Here is a 19,829-nt window from a genome sequence, read left to right on the forward strand (position 1 = left end):
TCAGCAATTCATATAATTCTGGTTCGGTGGTGATGAACTCCTTTAGCTTTTTTTTATTTGTGAAGCTCTTTATCTGGCCTTCGATTCTGAGTGATAGCTTTGCTGGGTAGAGTATTTTTGGCTGTAGGTTCTTACTATTCATCACCTTGAATATTTCTTGCCATTCCTGTCTGGCTGCATGGTTTCTGTTGAGAAATCAGCTGACAATCATATGGGTGCTCCTTTATAGGAAACTACCTGCTTTGCTCTTGCTGCTTTTAATATTCTCTGTCTTTTGCTCTTGGAATTTTAATTATGATTTGTCTTGGTGTGGTCCTCTTTGGGTTCCTTTTGTTTGGGGTTCTGTGTGCTTCCTGGATTTGTAGGTCTAATTCTTTCCCCAGGTGGGGGAAGTTTTCTGTCACTATTTCTTTCAGTATGTTTTCGATATCTTGCTCTCTCTCTTCTTCTGGGACCCCCATAATTCTGATGTTGGTTCGTTTGAAATTGTCCCAGAGGTTTCTTACACTATCTTCAACTTTCTGGATTCTCATCTTCTTGCTTCTGTGGAGAAGTGTCCTTTGGCTCTTTGTGTTCCAAATCTTTGACTTGATTCTTGCGATCTTCCATTCTGTTTTTAGGACTCTGTATAATATTTTTTATTTCAGACAATGTATTCTTCATTTCTAGTTGATCCCTTTTCATATCCTCATAGGTCTCGTTTATTTTATTGGCCTTTTCTAGGAAATTCTTGAAAAACCTTATAAGCGTGGTTTTGAACTTTATATCCAGTCGCTTCTTTTCCTCCATTTCTTTTGTCTGTGATCTGTTTCCTTGTCTCGGCATTTTCACAGCTTCCCTGAGTTGGTAGGGTGGCTTTGTGTGCTAAGGTATCCTATATGGTTCAGTGAGTAAGCCTCCCAGTTACCTGAGGTGGACAGTCTTGGTGTAGCCCTTTGTGGACTATGTGTGCAGCCTTGTTGTTGTTGGTATCACTGGGAAGCGTTGATCTCCAAGCCAATTGGCTATGAGGATTAGAAGTGTCTCAGCTAGGAGGGTTTCTGTATTCCGCTTGAATGGGGCAGAGTCTCGGGGTAGCACAGACAAGCTTTGTTGAATCCCACACAATCGGTTGCAGGCGCACGCACCTCTTTGGTATAGGCACATACAAGCTTTAGATTCCTGTCTGTCACTCCCTAGGAGAGTCCCATTCACTGCGAATGAGAAAGCTAGCCACTGGAAGGGCTTCTGTACTCCGCTTGGATGGGGCGGAGTCTTGGATGGGGCGGAGTCTCGGGTGGTGCAGACAAGCATTATTTAGCCCCTCCCTACAGGGGTCTGGTTTCTGAGTCCTGCAGTAATGGCCACTGGCTTCACACACCTCCGAGAGATCTCTGCCCACTGCCTGACAGTCTGGCCTCTCCCTGTCTGGGGCCGTCTATCAGCGCAATAGGGTGGTTCTGTTTTCCTCCCGAACAAGAAAGCCAGCCGCGCATTAGCTGTCCGCCCTCTCTGCACTCCGCAAGCAAGCCGGCAGCGAAGTTGGGCGGCTGCCTTTTCACGCGCACAGTTCTCTGCACCTTCACAGTTCCTGAGGTTCAGCGCGCCTTCTCTCTCCTTCCCAGATGGTAGAGCCTCCCCTCAGCCAGCCATCCGGCGCTTCAGGGCGATGTTTCCCCCGTTTTTCAGTTCTAAATTCAAATTTGTTGTGGTAGGCTGCATTTGGGTGTCTACCCTGTGACGCTATCTTGGTTTCTCTGCTTTCTTTCTTTTTAAGTTTATCTATTTTGTTCATTAGTTTATTTTATTAGATTCCACATATAAGTGAGATCATCTGATACGTACTTATCTTTCTCTGGCTGGCTTATTTCATCCATGCTGTAGCCAATGGTAAGAGTTCCTTCTTCTTTATAGCTGCATAATATTCTTGCATAAAGTTTTTCTTTTGTCTAAGAGAAGACACTATACCTTAAGACAATATATCATATTTTTAAAGCCTCAATTTTACAATTTCCTTTCTTAGTGTAAAAATGGTTTCTAATTCTCAAGTTTTTAATTGATCCCTAATTAATCTTTTACACTAACTGTTCCTGGCATATAAAATGCCTAATATGAAAATTTAAGTAGTAACAGTTATTACTTAATTCTGCAAAGGGATAAGAAGGGGAGGTCAGTGATCAAAATTAATTAGGATTATCTCTAATAGTATAATTAAATTTTTTTTTTAAAAAAGAAAAATATCCATTACTTAAACAACGAACAAGCTTTTAATTATATGTGACAGTACACATTCTCTGATCTCTAGTTCAAATTTCATTTCTAGAAAACACTATGGCACTGTTTAATCTATAATTAGACAACTCAGAATTTAAAATAATTGAAGGAACTCAATTTCCAGTAACTCAAAATAAAAATAAAAGAAATCACTCAATTTTATGAACTAATGACAAAAGAAAATGTCAAACTACAAAAATGTAAATATTTATAAATGAAAATAGCAAGACCATTTTCCAACTTTAATAGTGTACATATGGCCCTTGCCAGTGGCTCATCTGGTTGGAGCACTGTCCCTATACACTAAAGCAGGGGTCTTCAAACTACGGCCCACGGGCCACATGCGGCCCGGAGAGGAGTCTGATCCTGCCCGCCAGGTTTTTTGGGCAGTGAGCGCAGCCGAGGTGTTACAGTAGGAATTAGTAGTTCATATAGTCCGGCCCTCCAGCTCTCTGAGGGACCGTGATCTGGCCCCCACTTTAAAAAGTTTGAGGACCCCTGCACTAAAGAATTAAGGGTTCAATTCCAGGTCAGGGCCCATACATACCGAGGCTGCAGGTTCAATCCTATGTCAGGACGCATACAGGAGGCAACTGATCAATGTTTCTCTCTCTCTCTCTCTCTCTCTCTCTCTCTCTCTCTCTCTCTCTCTCTAAAAATTAATAAACATATCCTCAGGTGAGGATTTAAAACAGTATACATATATACTGTGTTTAATAATAATTCCTATGTATAAAAGGAAAAAAAAATCCCACTAGGTATATATAAATGTTATCTATTAATAAGAATAAATTTACTTGAAAAAAGTTCTCATATCAAGTGTATGATTTTCTGACACCAACCCACAAAGAACTGATTTTTACTTAAAATTAATTTTTACTTTGAAACAAGCAAAAACACACACACAAAGGCAACTTTTGAAAATCATAAACTTCAACTAAAGGCCTTTTCAAGAAACACTATATGATAGCTATAATGTTATGTATAAACAGACAATGACAATTACAAATTATTTTTTTAAGACATAGTCTCTAATAATCACCAATAGCCTCATCCTATTCTACCTCTCTCTAGTTGCTGATATTAAATCTCTTTGCTTCCACTGATATTAGTCTTTCTTATCTCTACCTTCCTAATACACCTTATCAATCTTTACTGAAGCCTCATTTTCCCTGAAACACACTCCTTATCTTCTGGGGAAATTCATTCATTTCAGCAGAGGCTTCAAGGATCACTTAATAATAATGACTCTCAAATCCACATCTCCAGCTCTTTTCTCTAAGATTCAGATATGCATTCCAGTCAACCAAAGATGTTTCACCAAGATGTTCCCCAGGTAATACAAATTTAACTTGCTTAAACCAAAAGCACCTCTTCCCTTCCTATCCCCCACTCAAAACAGAGTGCTCCTGCCCTGGCCAGTGTGGTCAGTGGTTAGAGCAGTGGCCTACGCATCAAAGAATCATGGGTTAGATTCCCTGTCAAGGGTACATACCTATGTTGCATGTTTATTCCCTGATCTTTGTTGAGGTGCGTGAGGGAGGCAACCAAATCGATGTGTCTCACATTGATCTTTCTCTCTCTTTCTCCTCCACCTCTTTTTCTCTCCCCCCCCTCCCCTTCCACTCTCTAAAAAAAAAATCAATGGAAAAAATATCCTTGGGTGAGGATTAACAAATAAAAAGACAAAAACTGAATGCTCCTACTGGGTTCCTTATATCAATTAACTGCAGCCATACTAACAAGACATTTTCAACTCTTTCTCTTCTCACATCCTCTTTGCCCCCTTAGTCCCTAAATCCTATTTGAAGCTACTCCCATGAAGTACATTTCCTCATTTGCCTTTCCACTGCCATCACCCTATTCATCTCATTTGGTAACAGCCTTCTGGATGGTCTTTCTGCCTCTAATATCCCTCTATTCTCAACTATAAACTATATAGTGTGTGTGTGTGTGTATATATATATATAGCTATATATAATTACATATTATACTTTAAATATATAATCAATAGACTGAGTTTATAGTTTTAAAGTTACTATTGTAGGAAGTTGTAAAACTATAAAAGTATAAATGTATATACTAGTATGTAATTTTTAAAAGATTCCTCATTCTTAAGAGACTCAACACTACTATCTATAGAATAAGGTCCAAATTCCTTAGCACAGCTTTTAGGGTCTATCACAACTTTGCCCCAATCATTATTCCCAACTTCACCTTCTACCATCCTCCTCTCAGTAATTTATATACTCCAGCAGATACACCAGACATGATTCAACTTTTCTCCTCTGCTCTGTCAATCCCTGCTACCTTGAAACATCCTCCTACCTAAGTAGTCTGTTAATCTTCCATAAAACAAAATGAACTGTTCTTCCTCTATGCTGCCAAATACTTGTTCATACCTCTAGCACCCATCATAAAATATTAGTATTAGAGTACAAGTCTGCCTCTGATAGCCTGAGTCATATTCATCTTAACATTCCCATCCATTGTATGCCACATGTAAGTGTGTATCAATGTTTATTTAATTGAAGATGAAGCCTCAGGGGTGATCTATAATTAAGGGTTTGCTAGAGAGAGGAGAATATGCATAAAAGAAAGAATTCAGAAGAAAGATAACTAGGAAAACACAATGTCATTAAACTGTTTTTTTCCTTGGCAATCAAAGAGTCAAATGTGACCGAGGCAGATGAGGATTAAAAAACTACCTTTTGTGACAAAAAGTATTGCTATGAATATAGCTAACAAGAGTGAACATATTTAACAAATAAAGATACATAACAATAACTAAAAGATATAACTCCAGTAAAAAATAGGGTAAAAATGAGCAATTAATTCATCAAAGAAAAATGGAAGACATAAAAAATTCCTCAAATTCACTAATTATCAGAAAAATATAAGTTAAAAAATTAAATATTACTTTTCACCTATCAAATTGTAAAATTTTTTTAAATGACAATATCCAGAAGGATGAGGATGAAATGATTGTGCCCATGCATGTCTGGGGGTAATGTAAATTAGTACAACATTTCTGGGACTAATGTAAAAACATATATAGAAGAAATCCTAAAAATATTCATACCCTTTGCCTCAGTATTTTCACTTCTAAAAATTTATACTAGAAAAAATGGAAATGCAAAATGTATGCACAAGGATGTTCACAGGAGCACCATTTAGAGGACCAAAAATCTGGAATCATAGATGTCTAATAACAAAGAAGCAGTTAAAATAATACATTTCTACACAAAAGATATTATATAACAAATATTTTTAAAACATATTTACTATCACAGGAAAAAGATCATAGCTTGATAGTAAATGAAAAAGGAAAAAACTGAACTTAGGATGGAATACAGGATGGGAAGAAATATATAAATTCTTAACTATAGTTATTCCTGTGCAGGGTCATTATTAGTCACTAAGATTATGTAATAGTTTTAAAATTAAGAAAAAACTATGTTGTTTTAAGATTACTTGATTTTCCCTAAAATAACTTTTGCAAACTTAAAGGAAGAATATAAATCATTTGTTAAAAAGAGTTCAATGGTGGTTCAATGGTGGCAGAAACAAATGGTGGTTAAGAAGATTAAGTCAAATAAAGCGTAATCATTTAAACTGTAGGAGACATGAAGATATTTCAAATCAGAAAGGAGAGATGCTGATGATGAAATTCAGGATACTAAAAGGGGAGAAAATAATACATGTAAATTATAGACCTCTACCTGTTATTAAAATACAAAGATACTGGGTACAAAGAGCATGAATGTAACACATATGTACTCCACTGAGGCTCAGACAATTATTTAATAAATAGAGTTACTGGTCACAATATAAACAGACAGAAAACATATTATCATATTAGAGTGAATTAATTAGTTCTATTAGAAAACTTCAAAAACAGAAGTTCTTTGGGGATATCAAAGACTGTAATCTTTGTATAAAACATTCTTGAATCATTTAACATAACATGTACTGCACATTTATTAAATGAAAGACACTGTGAGCGATAGCCTCTGCTCCAAAAAGATCATATTCACCTAGAGAATCTAGATATTAAAAAACAAACTGATGAACAAGCGTAATGAGTACTCTGGAAAGGGACCCATCAGGTATAAGGAAACATATGACACCATGACAAGGAGGGATCAAATTAAAAAACAGATTAACAAACAAACATGAAGACAGGAGAAAAGATTAGAAATGCTGAGCATATATTATACTGTTGTTTACAACACTTTATGCTCAGAAAAAGAATGAATATAAAAACCATTGCTGTGTTTAAAGACAGTTATGAATAGTACTTACCTATACGAAGGTCTCTTTGTAAAACATTCTTATCATAAACATAGAAAGACAAATACTGAAAAGTTCTTGGAATATCAAAGTAAAATTCTTCACTGAAAAATGGGCTAGAGAGAAAAAGGGGAAAGTTCATCATTATAAATTTAACAGTGTCCTCAAATAATATTTTCAATAAAATTAAATTACACACTAAAAGAACATAAGAAAAGCTTCAGAAGCTCCAAAATAATTATCTATGCTAAATTACAACCAAATACTGTACAACCAAGTTGAAGTCTGAAAGAACCTCAATTGCAAGACTGAGCTACGAACACACAACTTTTCAGGAATCATGTGAACAGAAGACTCAGTAACTGCCTAGGTTCATGCTCACCTAAAGTGAACACAAATGAGAGCGGAGGACAGTGTCATCATCATCATCTCAGAAATAGTAAAGCTATATTAATTACAATAATATGTAACACCTGAAATGTGTGTTATGTAACATGCTACTTCAAAATATATTTTAGCTAAAACCGATTTGGCTCAGTGGATAGAGCATCGGCCTGTGGACTGAAAGGTCCCAGGTTTGATTCCGGCAGGTTCGATTCCGGTCAAGGGTATGTATCTTGGTTGCAAGCACATCCCAAGTAGGGGGTGTTCAAGAGGCAGCTAGCTGATCGATGATTCTCTCTCATCGATGTTTCTAACTCTCTACCCCTCTCTCTTTCTCTTTGTAAAAAATCAATAAAATATATTAAAAAAACAAAAAATATATATATTAAAATATAAAACAAGTTATTTTTTAATCAACTTTACTGAGTTATAAATTACATATAATAAAATTCAAAGTATAAAGATTAATGATTTTTGATAAGTTTATAAACTGTGTAGCCTCCATCTCAATTAAGATATGGTAACTATATTTTTCTCCTTTGTATCATTTTTATAAACAATTATAAAATGGAGAATTTCTTTTATATATCATACATCCACACTTTAATATTATTTTTAATACACATTCTAAAGCCAAATAAGAATAACATGAGACTTATTTACCAAGTAATCTGTGTCACTTTATCATCCCAATCTCAACAATACTTATATTTGGTTGGCCACATTTTTATTTTATAAATAAATAAATTAACCAATCCATTTGTAGAAAACTTTTCAACAAAGTTCATAAGAGCAATGACTAGATCATGCATATGACTCTCCTAAGGAAATTCCTGGTGTGGAGAAGAGGAGCCCCAGGCAGAAGCTGTACTGCCGGTCCTCAGCTTGATTATATATTACCTACTTTTAAAAAGGATTTGACCCTAGTTGGTTTGGTTCAGTGGGTAGAGCATCAACCTGTGGACCAGGGGTCCTCAAACTTTTTAAAGTGGGGGCCAGATCACGGTCCCTCAGAGAGCTGGAGGGCCGGACTATATGAACTACTAATTCCTACTGTAACACCTCGGCTGCGCTCACTGCCCAAAAAACCTGGCGGGCCGGATCAGACTCCTCTCCGGGCCGCATGTGGCCCGCGGGCCGTAGTTTGAAGACCCCTGCTGTGGACTGAAGGGTCCTGGGTTTGATTCCGGTCAGGAGCACATGCCTAGATTTCAGGTTTAACCCCCAGTAGAAGGCATGCGGGAGACAGCTGATCCATGATTCTGTCATCATTGATGTTTCTCTCTCCCCCTCTCCCTTCCTTTCTAAAATCAATTAGTGTGTGTGTGTGTGTGTGTGTGTGTGTGTGTGTATTAATTGATTTTACACACACTAATGAAAGGATAATATACTAATTAGACCGGACGTCTTCTGGACGTCCATCTGGACAAAGCCACAGCAGCTGCGAGGGCCGAGGGGTGTGGGAGAGGCCTAGAGGTGCGGGAGAGGCGGGGCGATGTGGCTTGTGCAGAAGCCACGGGAGAGGCACCTGCTGCCACCATCACCCCTTTTGCAGAGGCAGCATAGAAGAGACCTCGACGCAGGCTGATCCAGCACTGCGGCCCCTTTTGCAGAGGCGGCGTAGGAGAGGCAGCACTCAATCCAGGTCCCAGTGCTGCCTCTTCCGCAGAGGCAACCGCAGAGGCAGCAGGGCTGGCTGGTCCCAGTGCCACGCCTCTGCAGAGGCTGAATGGGTGTGACCTGCTGTACCACAACCTCCCACAGTCCCTCCCTGAGCCAGCCTGGCCCCAGATCACCCCCCCCACCAAAACACACCAGTGGGCGGGGCCAGCACTAAGAAGCAAGGGCCTTGGCGGCTGGCAGTGGCAGTAGCAGAGGAGTGATGGGGCGGTGCCTTTCCATACTGTGGCTTATGGGCCTAAGCTGCAGTAGGACATCCCCTGAGGGCTCCCAGACTGTGAGAGGGGGCAGGCAGGGCTGAGGGACACCCCTAACCCAGTGCACGAATTTGCTGAGGGACTCCCTCCCACCAGTGCACTAATTTTTGTGCACCGGGCCTCTAGTATATATATATATATAAACAATATATATATAAATAAAAGGATTTGAGTGAGATAAAGATTTAGGAGCTATAGACTCCATATGTAATTCCTTCTTACCTGTCATGAAAACTCTATACCCAGACTACCTATAAAAACTGTAATATCCAGAACCCCAAAGATATAAATGGTATCTACTGACTTTTGACTTAACAGCTTATCATAAATGCAAAAGGATAAAAACCACTGAAATGAACACAAGGTGAGCAAGTGTTTAGATTCTTTCACACTATTTCACAAGCAAAAATGCTAGGGGACACCTAGACTTGAAGAAGTACTTAGTTTAACTAGTACATAATCTGTACTGACTGACCTAAAATAACCACTGCTAACTTTAAAATATCTTCCAAGTTGCTATGTATTTAGAAAAATAATTTAAGATGGACAAAAATTGTTTTATCATTTCATTTTCCTTTATGCAAATATCTGGAAAGGCCAGTGTTAAAAAAAGTAAGCTAATTTTAGTTGCTCATTTACAAGGTTACATTTTTTTTTAAATATATATTTTATTGACATTTTACAGAGAGGAAGAGAAAAGGATAGAGAGCTAGGAACGTCGATGAGAGAGAAACATCAACTAGCTACCTCTTGCACACCCCCTACCGGGGATGTGCCCGCAACCAATGTACATGCCCTTTACCGGAATCGAACCTGGGACCTTACAGTCCGCAGACCGATGCTCTACCACTGAGCCAAACTGGTTTCGGCTACAAGGTTACATATTAAAAATTACCACAAATATTCAATTTATGAACAATTACTAGTTTTATCACTGATTTTTTGTGTGTGTAGAATCAGTATACATTAAATAACAAATTGAGATTTTAATAGTTTCAGGTCCCAATCTTAGTTTTGCTTCTAACTTCCTTTATTACATGCACAAATTATTCAGCCTTTTGATGACTCAGTTTCATCATTTATAACATATAAATAACAAAAATTCTAATATAACAGAGACAGGTGATTTATAACTAAAGATGTGTAGTGTATTACTTCAAATCTTTTTGAGTTACTAAAGTATCTTCAGCTTTATACAATGTCTTTCTTATGAAGAACTTAATAGACATTCAAAATTATAAATACTGACAATTAAGACATAATGGAGAAAACTTCAGAAAGAAAAAAAAAAGGGCAAGTATAAAGGAAAAATATATGAAACTGAATAAAAAATATATATGTGACATACAATTTACCTGACATGATACTCAGTATTTCATCCACCACATGTTCATTCCAACAACTCTCACAGGTGCCCTTGTTTTGACTCTTCTGTCTGAACAAGACTGCACCCTGCCAGCTCTGTTCTGCACTGCACTGTCCACAAACATTGCCACAGGGCAGAGGTGGCACACTTCAAATTTATGAGTTAGAATTTACTATGATACTCTCCAAGTGCTACTGCACCTTCAAACATGAGAAATCTACCTAAGAGTTCATTCCTTTACAATGCCCTACTTAGTTAAGAGACTTGTATAAACTATAGGAGATTATTTACTTTTAAGATAAATAAAATAATGATGTAGTTTGAGAAAAGTTCAAATGAATGGGCAAAATTCAGCCTGGAGAAAGACTGAGGTATATGACAGTTGTTTTAAAAAACTTGAGAGTGTCATGTGAAACTTGTTCTCCTGAAATCCAAGGGACATAATTAAGAACAGTTAAGAGGAAGATATACTTTGAGCAATGAAAAGCCATACGAAAGCAAGCAAGCACTGTGTCTATCTTGTTGTCATGGATATATTAACGCACAGCTCCCAGCACTTTCGTAGCATATAGAAAATTCTTTTAGTAGACATTAACCAACTAAAAATAATAGCTTTCTAAGAGTCAGAATATTTCTAAGATCATACAGGCTGATTAGGAGGCAGTAAACTCCTTGGTCACTGGTACATGATCAAGCAAATGCCAGGAACCACTTGTCAAAGACAACTGCCAGAAGAAAACAAGCATAAGGCAGCTAGTCTAGCTCAATGACTATTAAAGGCTCCTTCAAACTCTGAGATTCTGTAATTCCAAAATTAAATTCAGAATGCAAAAGAAAAAGTTTCATATCAAGAAAGTCTTTTTTATGAAGTCTGAAAAGTACATACAATTTATTAATAAATACATCATATGAATTATAATTTACCAATTTTATACAAACCTTAAAGATTTTTCAACAACTTGAGTACGATAAACTTCTTCCTGATCCAAATTTATGGTGCAGAAACAATCTCTCATTTTGTTGGGTCCAAGATAAGGCAATAAATTTTTTGCTTCACCTGTTGGCATAAAAATTGAAACTGTTGTTAAATATCACTAGCTGCTTCATGCTAAACCTTATATAGGATTAATTCATCCAAAAGAACATATAAGATGTGGCACAGGAAAAAAAAATTAGTTGTTAGAAATAGATGATCAACTTGTAAAGGAGTCTGGTGATACTGAGGGAGAAGCTGTGTTTAAAGGGGCGTGAGGTCATATTACAACACTGTATCTCTGTTCTGAGAAAGGGGTAATCCCCCAACGTGTGCTGTCTATCCCATCCCACCAGCACCAACTCAAGAACTTGACTCTACAATTAATCGTTCTTTCTTATATCATCAGTAATTTTCCTTTCTAGTAAATAGTTCCCATCAGCACATAAACAAGCTTTGGTATTTCCCAATTTTAAAAAAGCATGAAAGAAAGTCTCCTTTGACTCCACCTCCTCCTTTGTGGTATCATGCCATCTTTAGAGTTCCTTTCACAGCAAAACTTCTTGAAAGTAATTATCTCCAGTCATTCTCTAATTCCTCATCTTCCATTCATTCTTCAACTCTTTCCAATCAGCTTCTAATTCCATGATGACATTGAAACTGCCTCCCAACCAGTGGTCAAGGACAATAGGGGGATGGGAGCATGAGTGGGGAGGGGTGGGGAATTGGAATGGAGGGGCTGGGGACAAATATATGATATCTTAATCAATTAAGAAATTTAAAAAAATAAGAAATTGCCTCCCATATTGCCAAGACCAATAGTCATTTCTCTGTCCTCCTACCTGATCTGGCTGCACTATCCTATGTAATAAAAGGGTAATATGCAAATAGGCTGAAACGACCAGCGGAAATGACCAGTCGTTATAAGGTGCAATGACCACCAGGGGGCAGACGCTCAATGCAGGAGCTGCCCCCTGGTGGTCAGTGTGCTCCCACAGGAGCCAGACTCACAGTTTACAGCTCCTGCCTCCATGGCAGCACTAAGGGCTCCGGGACTGTGAGAGGGCTCAGGCCAGGCTGAGGGTCCTCTTCCCCTCCTGCCCTGAGTATATGAATCTCATGTACCAGGCCTCTAGTTTAAATATGTTTTTTTAAAAATAAATTAATACTAACATCCATCCTTAAATTGTCCTCTTTTCTTGGCTTCCATAACTCTGGCTTTCCTCCTACATCACTGGCCCTCTCTCCTGATGTCTCTCCCTCCTCACCTCTAAATCTTACAATGCTTCAGGGCTCTGTGTGGACCACCTTCTTTCCTTTCCCAAGAAAACTCCTTCAGTATATGGTGTTAATGCTGATGCTTCCCAAGTCTACATTTCCAGGTCTGCTACCTTCTTGTCAACACTAATTATGAATACCCAAGTGTCTCCTGGAATTCTGTAGGTATCTCAAATTTAACAAGTCCCAGACAAATCATCTGACTTCCTCCCTTAAAACAGGCTCTTTCCCCAGTCTATTCCATCTTCCTCTTTTTCTCACCATCCTCCCCAAACCTCCCACCCACACATTGAATCCATCAACAAATCCAACAGACCTTCCAAAATAAATCCTAAATCCAAACACTCTTCAATCACCTTCACTGGTTGCACCCTATAATCTACTCTCCTTCAAGCAGTGCGTGTGATCTTTTAAACACATCATTCAGGCCAGCCACTCCCCTGCTACAATACCATTCCATTTCACTTAGAACATAATCCCATTTCTAAATTCTCATGGTCATGGTCTAGACAACCCTACTGAACTGCCTTCTCCTCTCTGACCTCTTCTCCTCCCACTTTCCCCAGTGTTCACCTTCTTTCCATTCATCAACCATGCCAAGCTTGCTCAAGCTTCGGGCTTCTGCCTGGAGTGCTCTAACCCGTAGCTGGCTCTTATCTCTCAGGTCTCAGCTCAAATGTCACTTCCTCAGAGAAACCTTCTCTGACCATTGTTACCACATTTTATTTCTCTGTTTCTTTTCATGATAGCATTTATAACTATCTGAAATTGTTAATATTACATAAGTGTCTATTTTCTGATTCCCTCATTCTTGAGGCTTGAGAATTTGTTGATACCCAAGGTCTAAAATAGTGACTGCCACCCAGTAAGGAAGACACTTGAGAGAATTTGTTGAATGCATATTAAGGAAACCAATATGTCTAGTTTGAAGTTCTTATAAGATGTCCTTGGGCCACAATGACACACAAAAGTGTGAGTGCTGAAATCAGACACCAATGTACTAAATTAGAAAAGCAAGACAGTTGGCATAAGGAAAAGAGCTTTGCCCTAACAATTATGAAACCAATGTTCTGTCTTACCTCTGCTAAGTGGCTAAATGACTTCAGACAAATCACTAAAGCACAGCTTTCCTGGTGAAAGTTTGGAATAGATAAACTTAAGTCTCTTATTGTTTATCAACTTTAAAATAAAAGGCCATTTAAACCAATATATTTTAAAGAAGTTAATCAGAAAGTTAAGGAGCACCTATAAAAAAAAAAAACCTCAATAAACAAATACTTTTAAAAAATAAAAATGAGAAAATCAATGAAAAGGTACCAGTTAGATAATCATTGTTACTAAACTTGTCATTGGGAAATTAGGGAAAAAAGTCAATTTACCACTTAAATGGAAGATGTGAAAATACTTATATTCATCTCAAGTAAGAATCATGGAATCTAATCTTTTAAGTGACCCTAAAATTGCATCATATGGGTCAAGCTGTTTCTTAACAGGAAAAAGTATATTTGATTTTGTATCCATCCATTCTCTTCCTCTAGATGTCCCTCCTCTCAAACAAGGCTCATCTGGAGTTCATTCATCTACCTGTGCTCTCCCTACCCCATCTCTTCCCTTTCACTCCAGAGCACTCAGCAATTCTGTTTTCATTATTTTCAACCTTCTGTTCCTTTAAGTCTCTCCTTTGATAACTCCCCTCTGTATAATCTGTGTTTTATTTTAAACCAAAATCCAACTAGGTCACTCTATGGGGCCTAGAAGGTAAACAAATTTGGAATTAAATCATAATAGGCATGCTCCATATCTAATGAGAAAACTTGGAACACAAAATCATTGGCCTTGAATATGTTCCTGTTTCAGTCACATAAAAGTGAAGTTTAAGAAAACTACACTATTGCCGAAACCGGTTTGGCTCAATGGATAGAGCATTGGCTTGGGGACTAAAAGGTCCCGGGTTCGATTCCGGTCAAGGCATGTACCTTGGTTGTGGGCATATCCCCAGTAGGGGGTGTGCAAGAGGCAGCTGATCGATGACTCTCTCTCATCGATGTTTCTAACTCTCTATCTCTCTCCCTTCCTCTGTACAAAAATCAATAAAATATATTTTTTAAAAAAAAAAAAAAGAAAAAGAAAACTACACTATTAAATGTACACATTTCCAATGCCCACTTTTTAAAGAGAAAATGGAGATTATGTTTTCTGTAGCATCCAATGAACTTGACACTAACAGATATTTACTAAGAATAAAAACTTAAGTTCTATATAATATATAAAATGCACTCATATAACTTCCTATAAAAGCAGTTATCATACTCTTCGTTCAATAATGTTCAAATAAATTACATTGAAAGTGAATTCATCTAATCAGTGCCTAACTCACCAATCAATCAACCTATATAATAGGCAATATGCAAATTGGCCATCATGCCCTCACAAGATGGCTGTCTATGACCAGGCCAGCAGGGGGGTTAGTGATGGAAAACCAAATGACTGAACAAGCAGGCTGCATGGGGCGACTAGGCCGGCGGGGGAGTCATGAGAGGTGACCAGGCCGGCAGGGAGGTCAGTTGGGGGTGGCCAGGCTGGTGTAGGGGGGTGCAGTTAGGGGTAACCAGGCTGGCAGGGGATGCAGTGAGGGGCGACCAGGCCAGCAGGGAGGTGGCAGTTGGGGACAAACAGGCTGGCAGGGGGGGCTGTGAGGCTGGGGGCACAAGCTGAGGCCTGATCTCTGCAGGCCACCCGGAGGGACACCACCCATGCATGAATTCATGCACTGGGCCTCTAGTACAAATATGTTGATTAAGCGAGCTATCAAGACTTTAAACTGCAACTCCAAAATATAGTGGTATTTAATTGGCATTTTATAAAAGACATAAATTGAAATAATTAACTGCCACTTTGTAAAAGAATCATCAAAAGTGAAGGTCAGAAAAAAAAAGTAATATTGTACCATTATATCTCTAAGCAAAAAGAGATTATCTTAGTAGCACACACTTTACATCAAGATACACAAAAAGGGAAAACTGAGGAAATTTGGAAGATTGTACTTGTCTTGCATGTGTATTTGCTTTGGGCCTCACTAGTTCTAGTTAATTATGGTATATAAATAAGCAAGTGCATTAAACAAAAACAACAACAAAACAAAACAACTACTCTCCTTAAAAGGCGAGCTTCTTGAAAACTTGTTCTATAAACTGCTCCTACGCACAGCCTGAACCTGCAATTTGTGGTGTTTCTTAACTAGATCCTTCAAGAATACTAATAATACTAAGTGCTACCAAATCAAATGATTGCTTTTCAGTTCCTACCTTATTTAACCATGCTTCAGTATTTGATAGCACTGATCTAGCCTCAGTTTAGGGAACCCACTCCTGATTTCCTTTTACTCCCTTGTTCAGGCTTTTCATCTATAATACAAACAAATACTTAAACATTTCTCAACATTTGATGGTATTATACGCAAATTTTCTCAATTTATCCAAAGCCCATTCAATGGTGGCTATTCTTAAGGAGAATCAGGATCTATATCTGTGGTACGTATGGTGGATCAGTATTCTTCATCCATTCCAATGTCCTTTTGGTATATGACTTTCTGCACTGCAGAGACTAAAAAGCTAAAAACTACATTTCTAACTACTTCTTTTGCAGTTAGAACTGTGAATATGACTTAATATCCACCAATCAGATGCACTCATTAGAAATTTGGAGGGCAGAAGAGAAGGGAGGTTGCATTGAGGCTGCTTCTACTGAAGATGTCCAGATTTTCTGCAGCAACATTTGCAGAAGTCCTTGTGTCTAGTTACAGGTTTCATAGGTATCAAGAAGAAAGGCACGAGGCATCCATTCTATCATACAGGTTGTGGCAGGTGTAGCTTGGTTCTAGAGCCAGCTGTAATGACAACAGATTACTGAGGAAGATGGCTGCTTGATGATGGTTATTTCCTAATAGTGGCAGATTCCTGATCCTGGTAGAGGTGGCGAGGTTGTAAGACAAGCAGCTAAAAATTACAGCTTCCCAATTCTGCAGGCACATTTTTAATCCTAAAAGAGAGTAACTCTCTTAGTGGTCCAGCTGCAATGTGACTTTAAAATGCCATTCCTGAAAGTTCAACATAGAATCCGTTTCCACAGTCTTTCCAACAATTCTATAAACCACTTAAAATATTTTACTAAATCTCTTTCTGCTCATACTAGCTAGAGTTGATTCTGTAAACTTAATCCTAGACTGGTTTCTTTTCTTGCCTTTATTTCTAAACAAATTAGAGAACTCCATCCTACATTACTAGTCATCAGAGTTTGGCAAATCTTTCAGCTAGATGTGGCTCTCTGGATCAAACATGGACTCAGAAATGACAAAGCAATATCTCACTAAAAGCTATTTTTATTGTTCTGGTAGATAGCGAGTTGAATAGCACAGCATGATCGAATGGTATGTGCTTCAACCTGAGAAACAGAGACAGATGGATCTAATTCTCTGTATTGTTGTATCTGTCTCTGGCAAACATTTCTTCATTTCCTACTGCACCATTTGGATGTGGTTTTTAAAATAGGCTCAATAACACAGTGTTATATTTCCACAAATCTGGCATTATCAACTTGTCAGCATTCAAACCATGTGCAACATTTTGGTACCTCCATTTTTTTAAAAAATATTCTTTTTTCTAACTTAAAAGTTTTTAAATATTGATTTGATTTTAGAGAGAGAGAGAGGAAAGGACAAAGAGACAGAGACTTGTTGTTCTACTTATTTATGCATTCATTAGTTGATTCATTTATTTTCCCTGATTGGCAATCGAACCCGCAACCTTGGCATATCAGACCAAATGAGCTATCTGGCCTGGGTAACTCTATCTTATCCTTAAATTTATACACATCATGTTTTAAAGTCATAAGTATTCCAGACATTCAATTTATTACTGAGCTAGGTCACTTAAGCAAGACAAATGAAATAATAGAAGTGGTTTTTAATTGCATTTGAATGAAAGAAATGTTTTTAGCTTATCCCTCATTTAAAAAATTATGTGTATGCCAGAGTACTGCAATATGCAAAGGCAGATATTTGTCTACAAAAGCAGATGTATCGACCCTAGAGCAAATAGTACAGACCTGATTATATTTTCAAATGTCACTATTTCCTTCAACAGTGAATCAAGATCAGGAAGTATATTATTGACAAAACAACTGTTCCTTTATGAAGAAAGGAAGCTGGCTTTCAAGCTCAACATCTTTTATTGTGTAACAACATCCTTTCTTGTTGGATTCATAAATGGTACTCCTTGAGATCTTTTCTAGTCTACATTATGACTTATGATATAACTAAAATTTAAAAAAAAACTTCCTAAAGCACAGAATTTTAGAGATGAGCAAACTAATCTCCACGGGGCATTTCTTCTCCCTCACAGAGGTGCTGCAAGGATGCCAGGAACACCTTCACACTACACATCAGTGGTTTTTGTCCAACCATAAAATGAAACAGCGTCTTGTCTACTCATGAGATAGTAACTGTTTCTCCGCAGCATACATAGCTTGCAACATCATATTGTATATAGCTTAAATAAAATGCCTGTTTAGCTTGGCTCCCCATCTGTCAAACTGTTGCCATTTTAATATGTAAACATATATATCACCCCTTGCTCAAAAATCTTTTATGGTGCCACACTGCCCACTTTGCAGAATGAAATCTAAAATTCCTTACTCTGGCATAAAAACCTTCATAATCTGACACCATCTACTACACATTTGGCCTCTTCTACTTACTTAATCTTTACATCCACAAGTTATGCTAACAGTACTCAGCTATATTCTCCCATGCCTACATACATCTGCAATGTTATTTTCATTGCATGGAATGCTCTTACCAGTTTCCCCCCCAAAAAAGGGCATCCTCATAAAGCCTTCCTTCAATTTCTAGGTAGTCATGTCACTCTTATTTCCTCGTATGTATGTCTACTATAATAATCATATTGTATTGCACTTGTTATAGTTCATTCAGCAAATATTTATTAAGTGCCTACAACATCCCAGGGACTTTTCTAAATGCTGGGGATGTAACAATGAATAAAAATAGATCTCGGCCCATGGAACTGTTGTATAATCTAGACAGGGGAAACAAACAACATAAACCCTTAAACAAATAAAGTAACTGATATTTATTGCCATGGAAGAAATAAAGTAGGGTAGGAGGGTTAGAGAGGCCCGGCCTAGAGGGTAAAGAATGGGAGAACTGCTAATTTATACAGGAAATCAGGGAAGGCCTTCCTATTAAGGCATTTGAGTATATACCTGAAGGAAGTCAATAAAGGACTGAGCCACATGGGTATCTGGGGAAAGGGATGAACAGGCAAAAAGAATAAAATACGTCAAGGCTCTGAGACAGGATAATTTGGCCCATTGAAGGAACAGCCAGTATAACTATAAAATAAGCCAAATGGAGAGAGGGAGGAAATGGTAAGAGATGAGGCAGAGGTGGGGGAAGAAGTTAAATAGGTCTTATGGGCCAATAGAAAGCCTTTGAGTGAGATGGAAAGCTACTGAAGAATTTTGAACAGAAAAATGGCACCATCTAACTTCTGTTTTAGAAGACTCATCACAGAAGGGAAAAGGTGGAGACAGAAGATTACACAGGCTATTGTAATGATCATGATTAGAGATAAGCTGGGGGGGGGGGGGGGAGTCCTGACATGGAGAGAAGTAGTCAACTGCACATACATACTGAAGATAGAGCCAACAGGGTTTTTGATATTGTGGATGTGGGTGTGAGAGAAGGAGAGGTCAAGGATGACTTCCCGGAGTTTCAGCCTGAGCAGCTGGATGAACAGAGATGCCATTTCCAGAGGGAGGAGCCTCTTGTTGGAGAGGGACCAAGTTTGTATGGGGGGCCAAGCTGGTGTAGCTCAATGGTTGAGCGTCAACTTATGAACCAGGAAGTCCAGGTCAGGGCACATGCCTTAGTTTAGGCTCAATTCCCAGTAGAGGGTGTGCAGGAGGTAGCCAATCAATGATTCTCTCTCATCATGGATATTTCTATGTCTCTCTCTTTCTCTCCCTTTCTGAAATCAATAAAAAAAAAATATTTTTTAAAAAGAAAGAGTTGCCCTAACAGGTTTGGCTCAGTGGATAGAGCATCGGCCTGCAGACTGAAAGGTCCCAGGTTCGATTCCAGTCAAGGGCATGAACCTTGGTTGAAGGCACATTCTCAGTAGGGGGTGTGCAGGAGGCAGCTGATCGATGTTTCCTCTCATCAATGTTTCTAACCCTATCCTTCTCCCTTCCTCTCTGTAAAAAGGGGGAACCAAGGAAGGCTCTACTGAAAAAGTAACTTCTGCATAAACACCTGAAGAGCGGAGAC

General features: G+C 38.3%; 1 protein-coding gene across 2 annotated transcripts in view; it reads right to left on the reverse strand.

The window, feature by feature from the left end:
* The window catches only part of RASA2 (RAS p21 protein activator 2), a 113,052-nt gene that overhangs the window by 79,862 nt on the left and 13,361 nt on the right, over window positions 1-19,829 (reverse strand). For both annotated transcript variants that reach the window (XM_084902718.1, XM_084902719.1), the window contains exons 2-3: window positions 11,173-11,290; window positions 6,559-6,662 (exon numbers count right to left, since the gene is read on the reverse strand). In XM_084902718.1, the coding sequence (XP_084758844.1) occupies window positions 6,559-6,662; window positions 11,173-11,290 (222 nt within the window). The remainder of the gene's footprint in view (window positions 1-6,558; window positions 6,663-11,172; window positions 11,291-19,829) is intronic.

This window comes from Pipistrellus hanaki, assembly GCF_964339955.1.
Source record: "Pipistrellus hanaki genome assembly, chromosome: 13".
Taxonomy (NCBI): domain Eukaryota; kingdom Metazoa; phylum Chordata; class Mammalia; order Chiroptera; family Vespertilionidae; genus Pipistrellus; species Pipistrellus hanaki.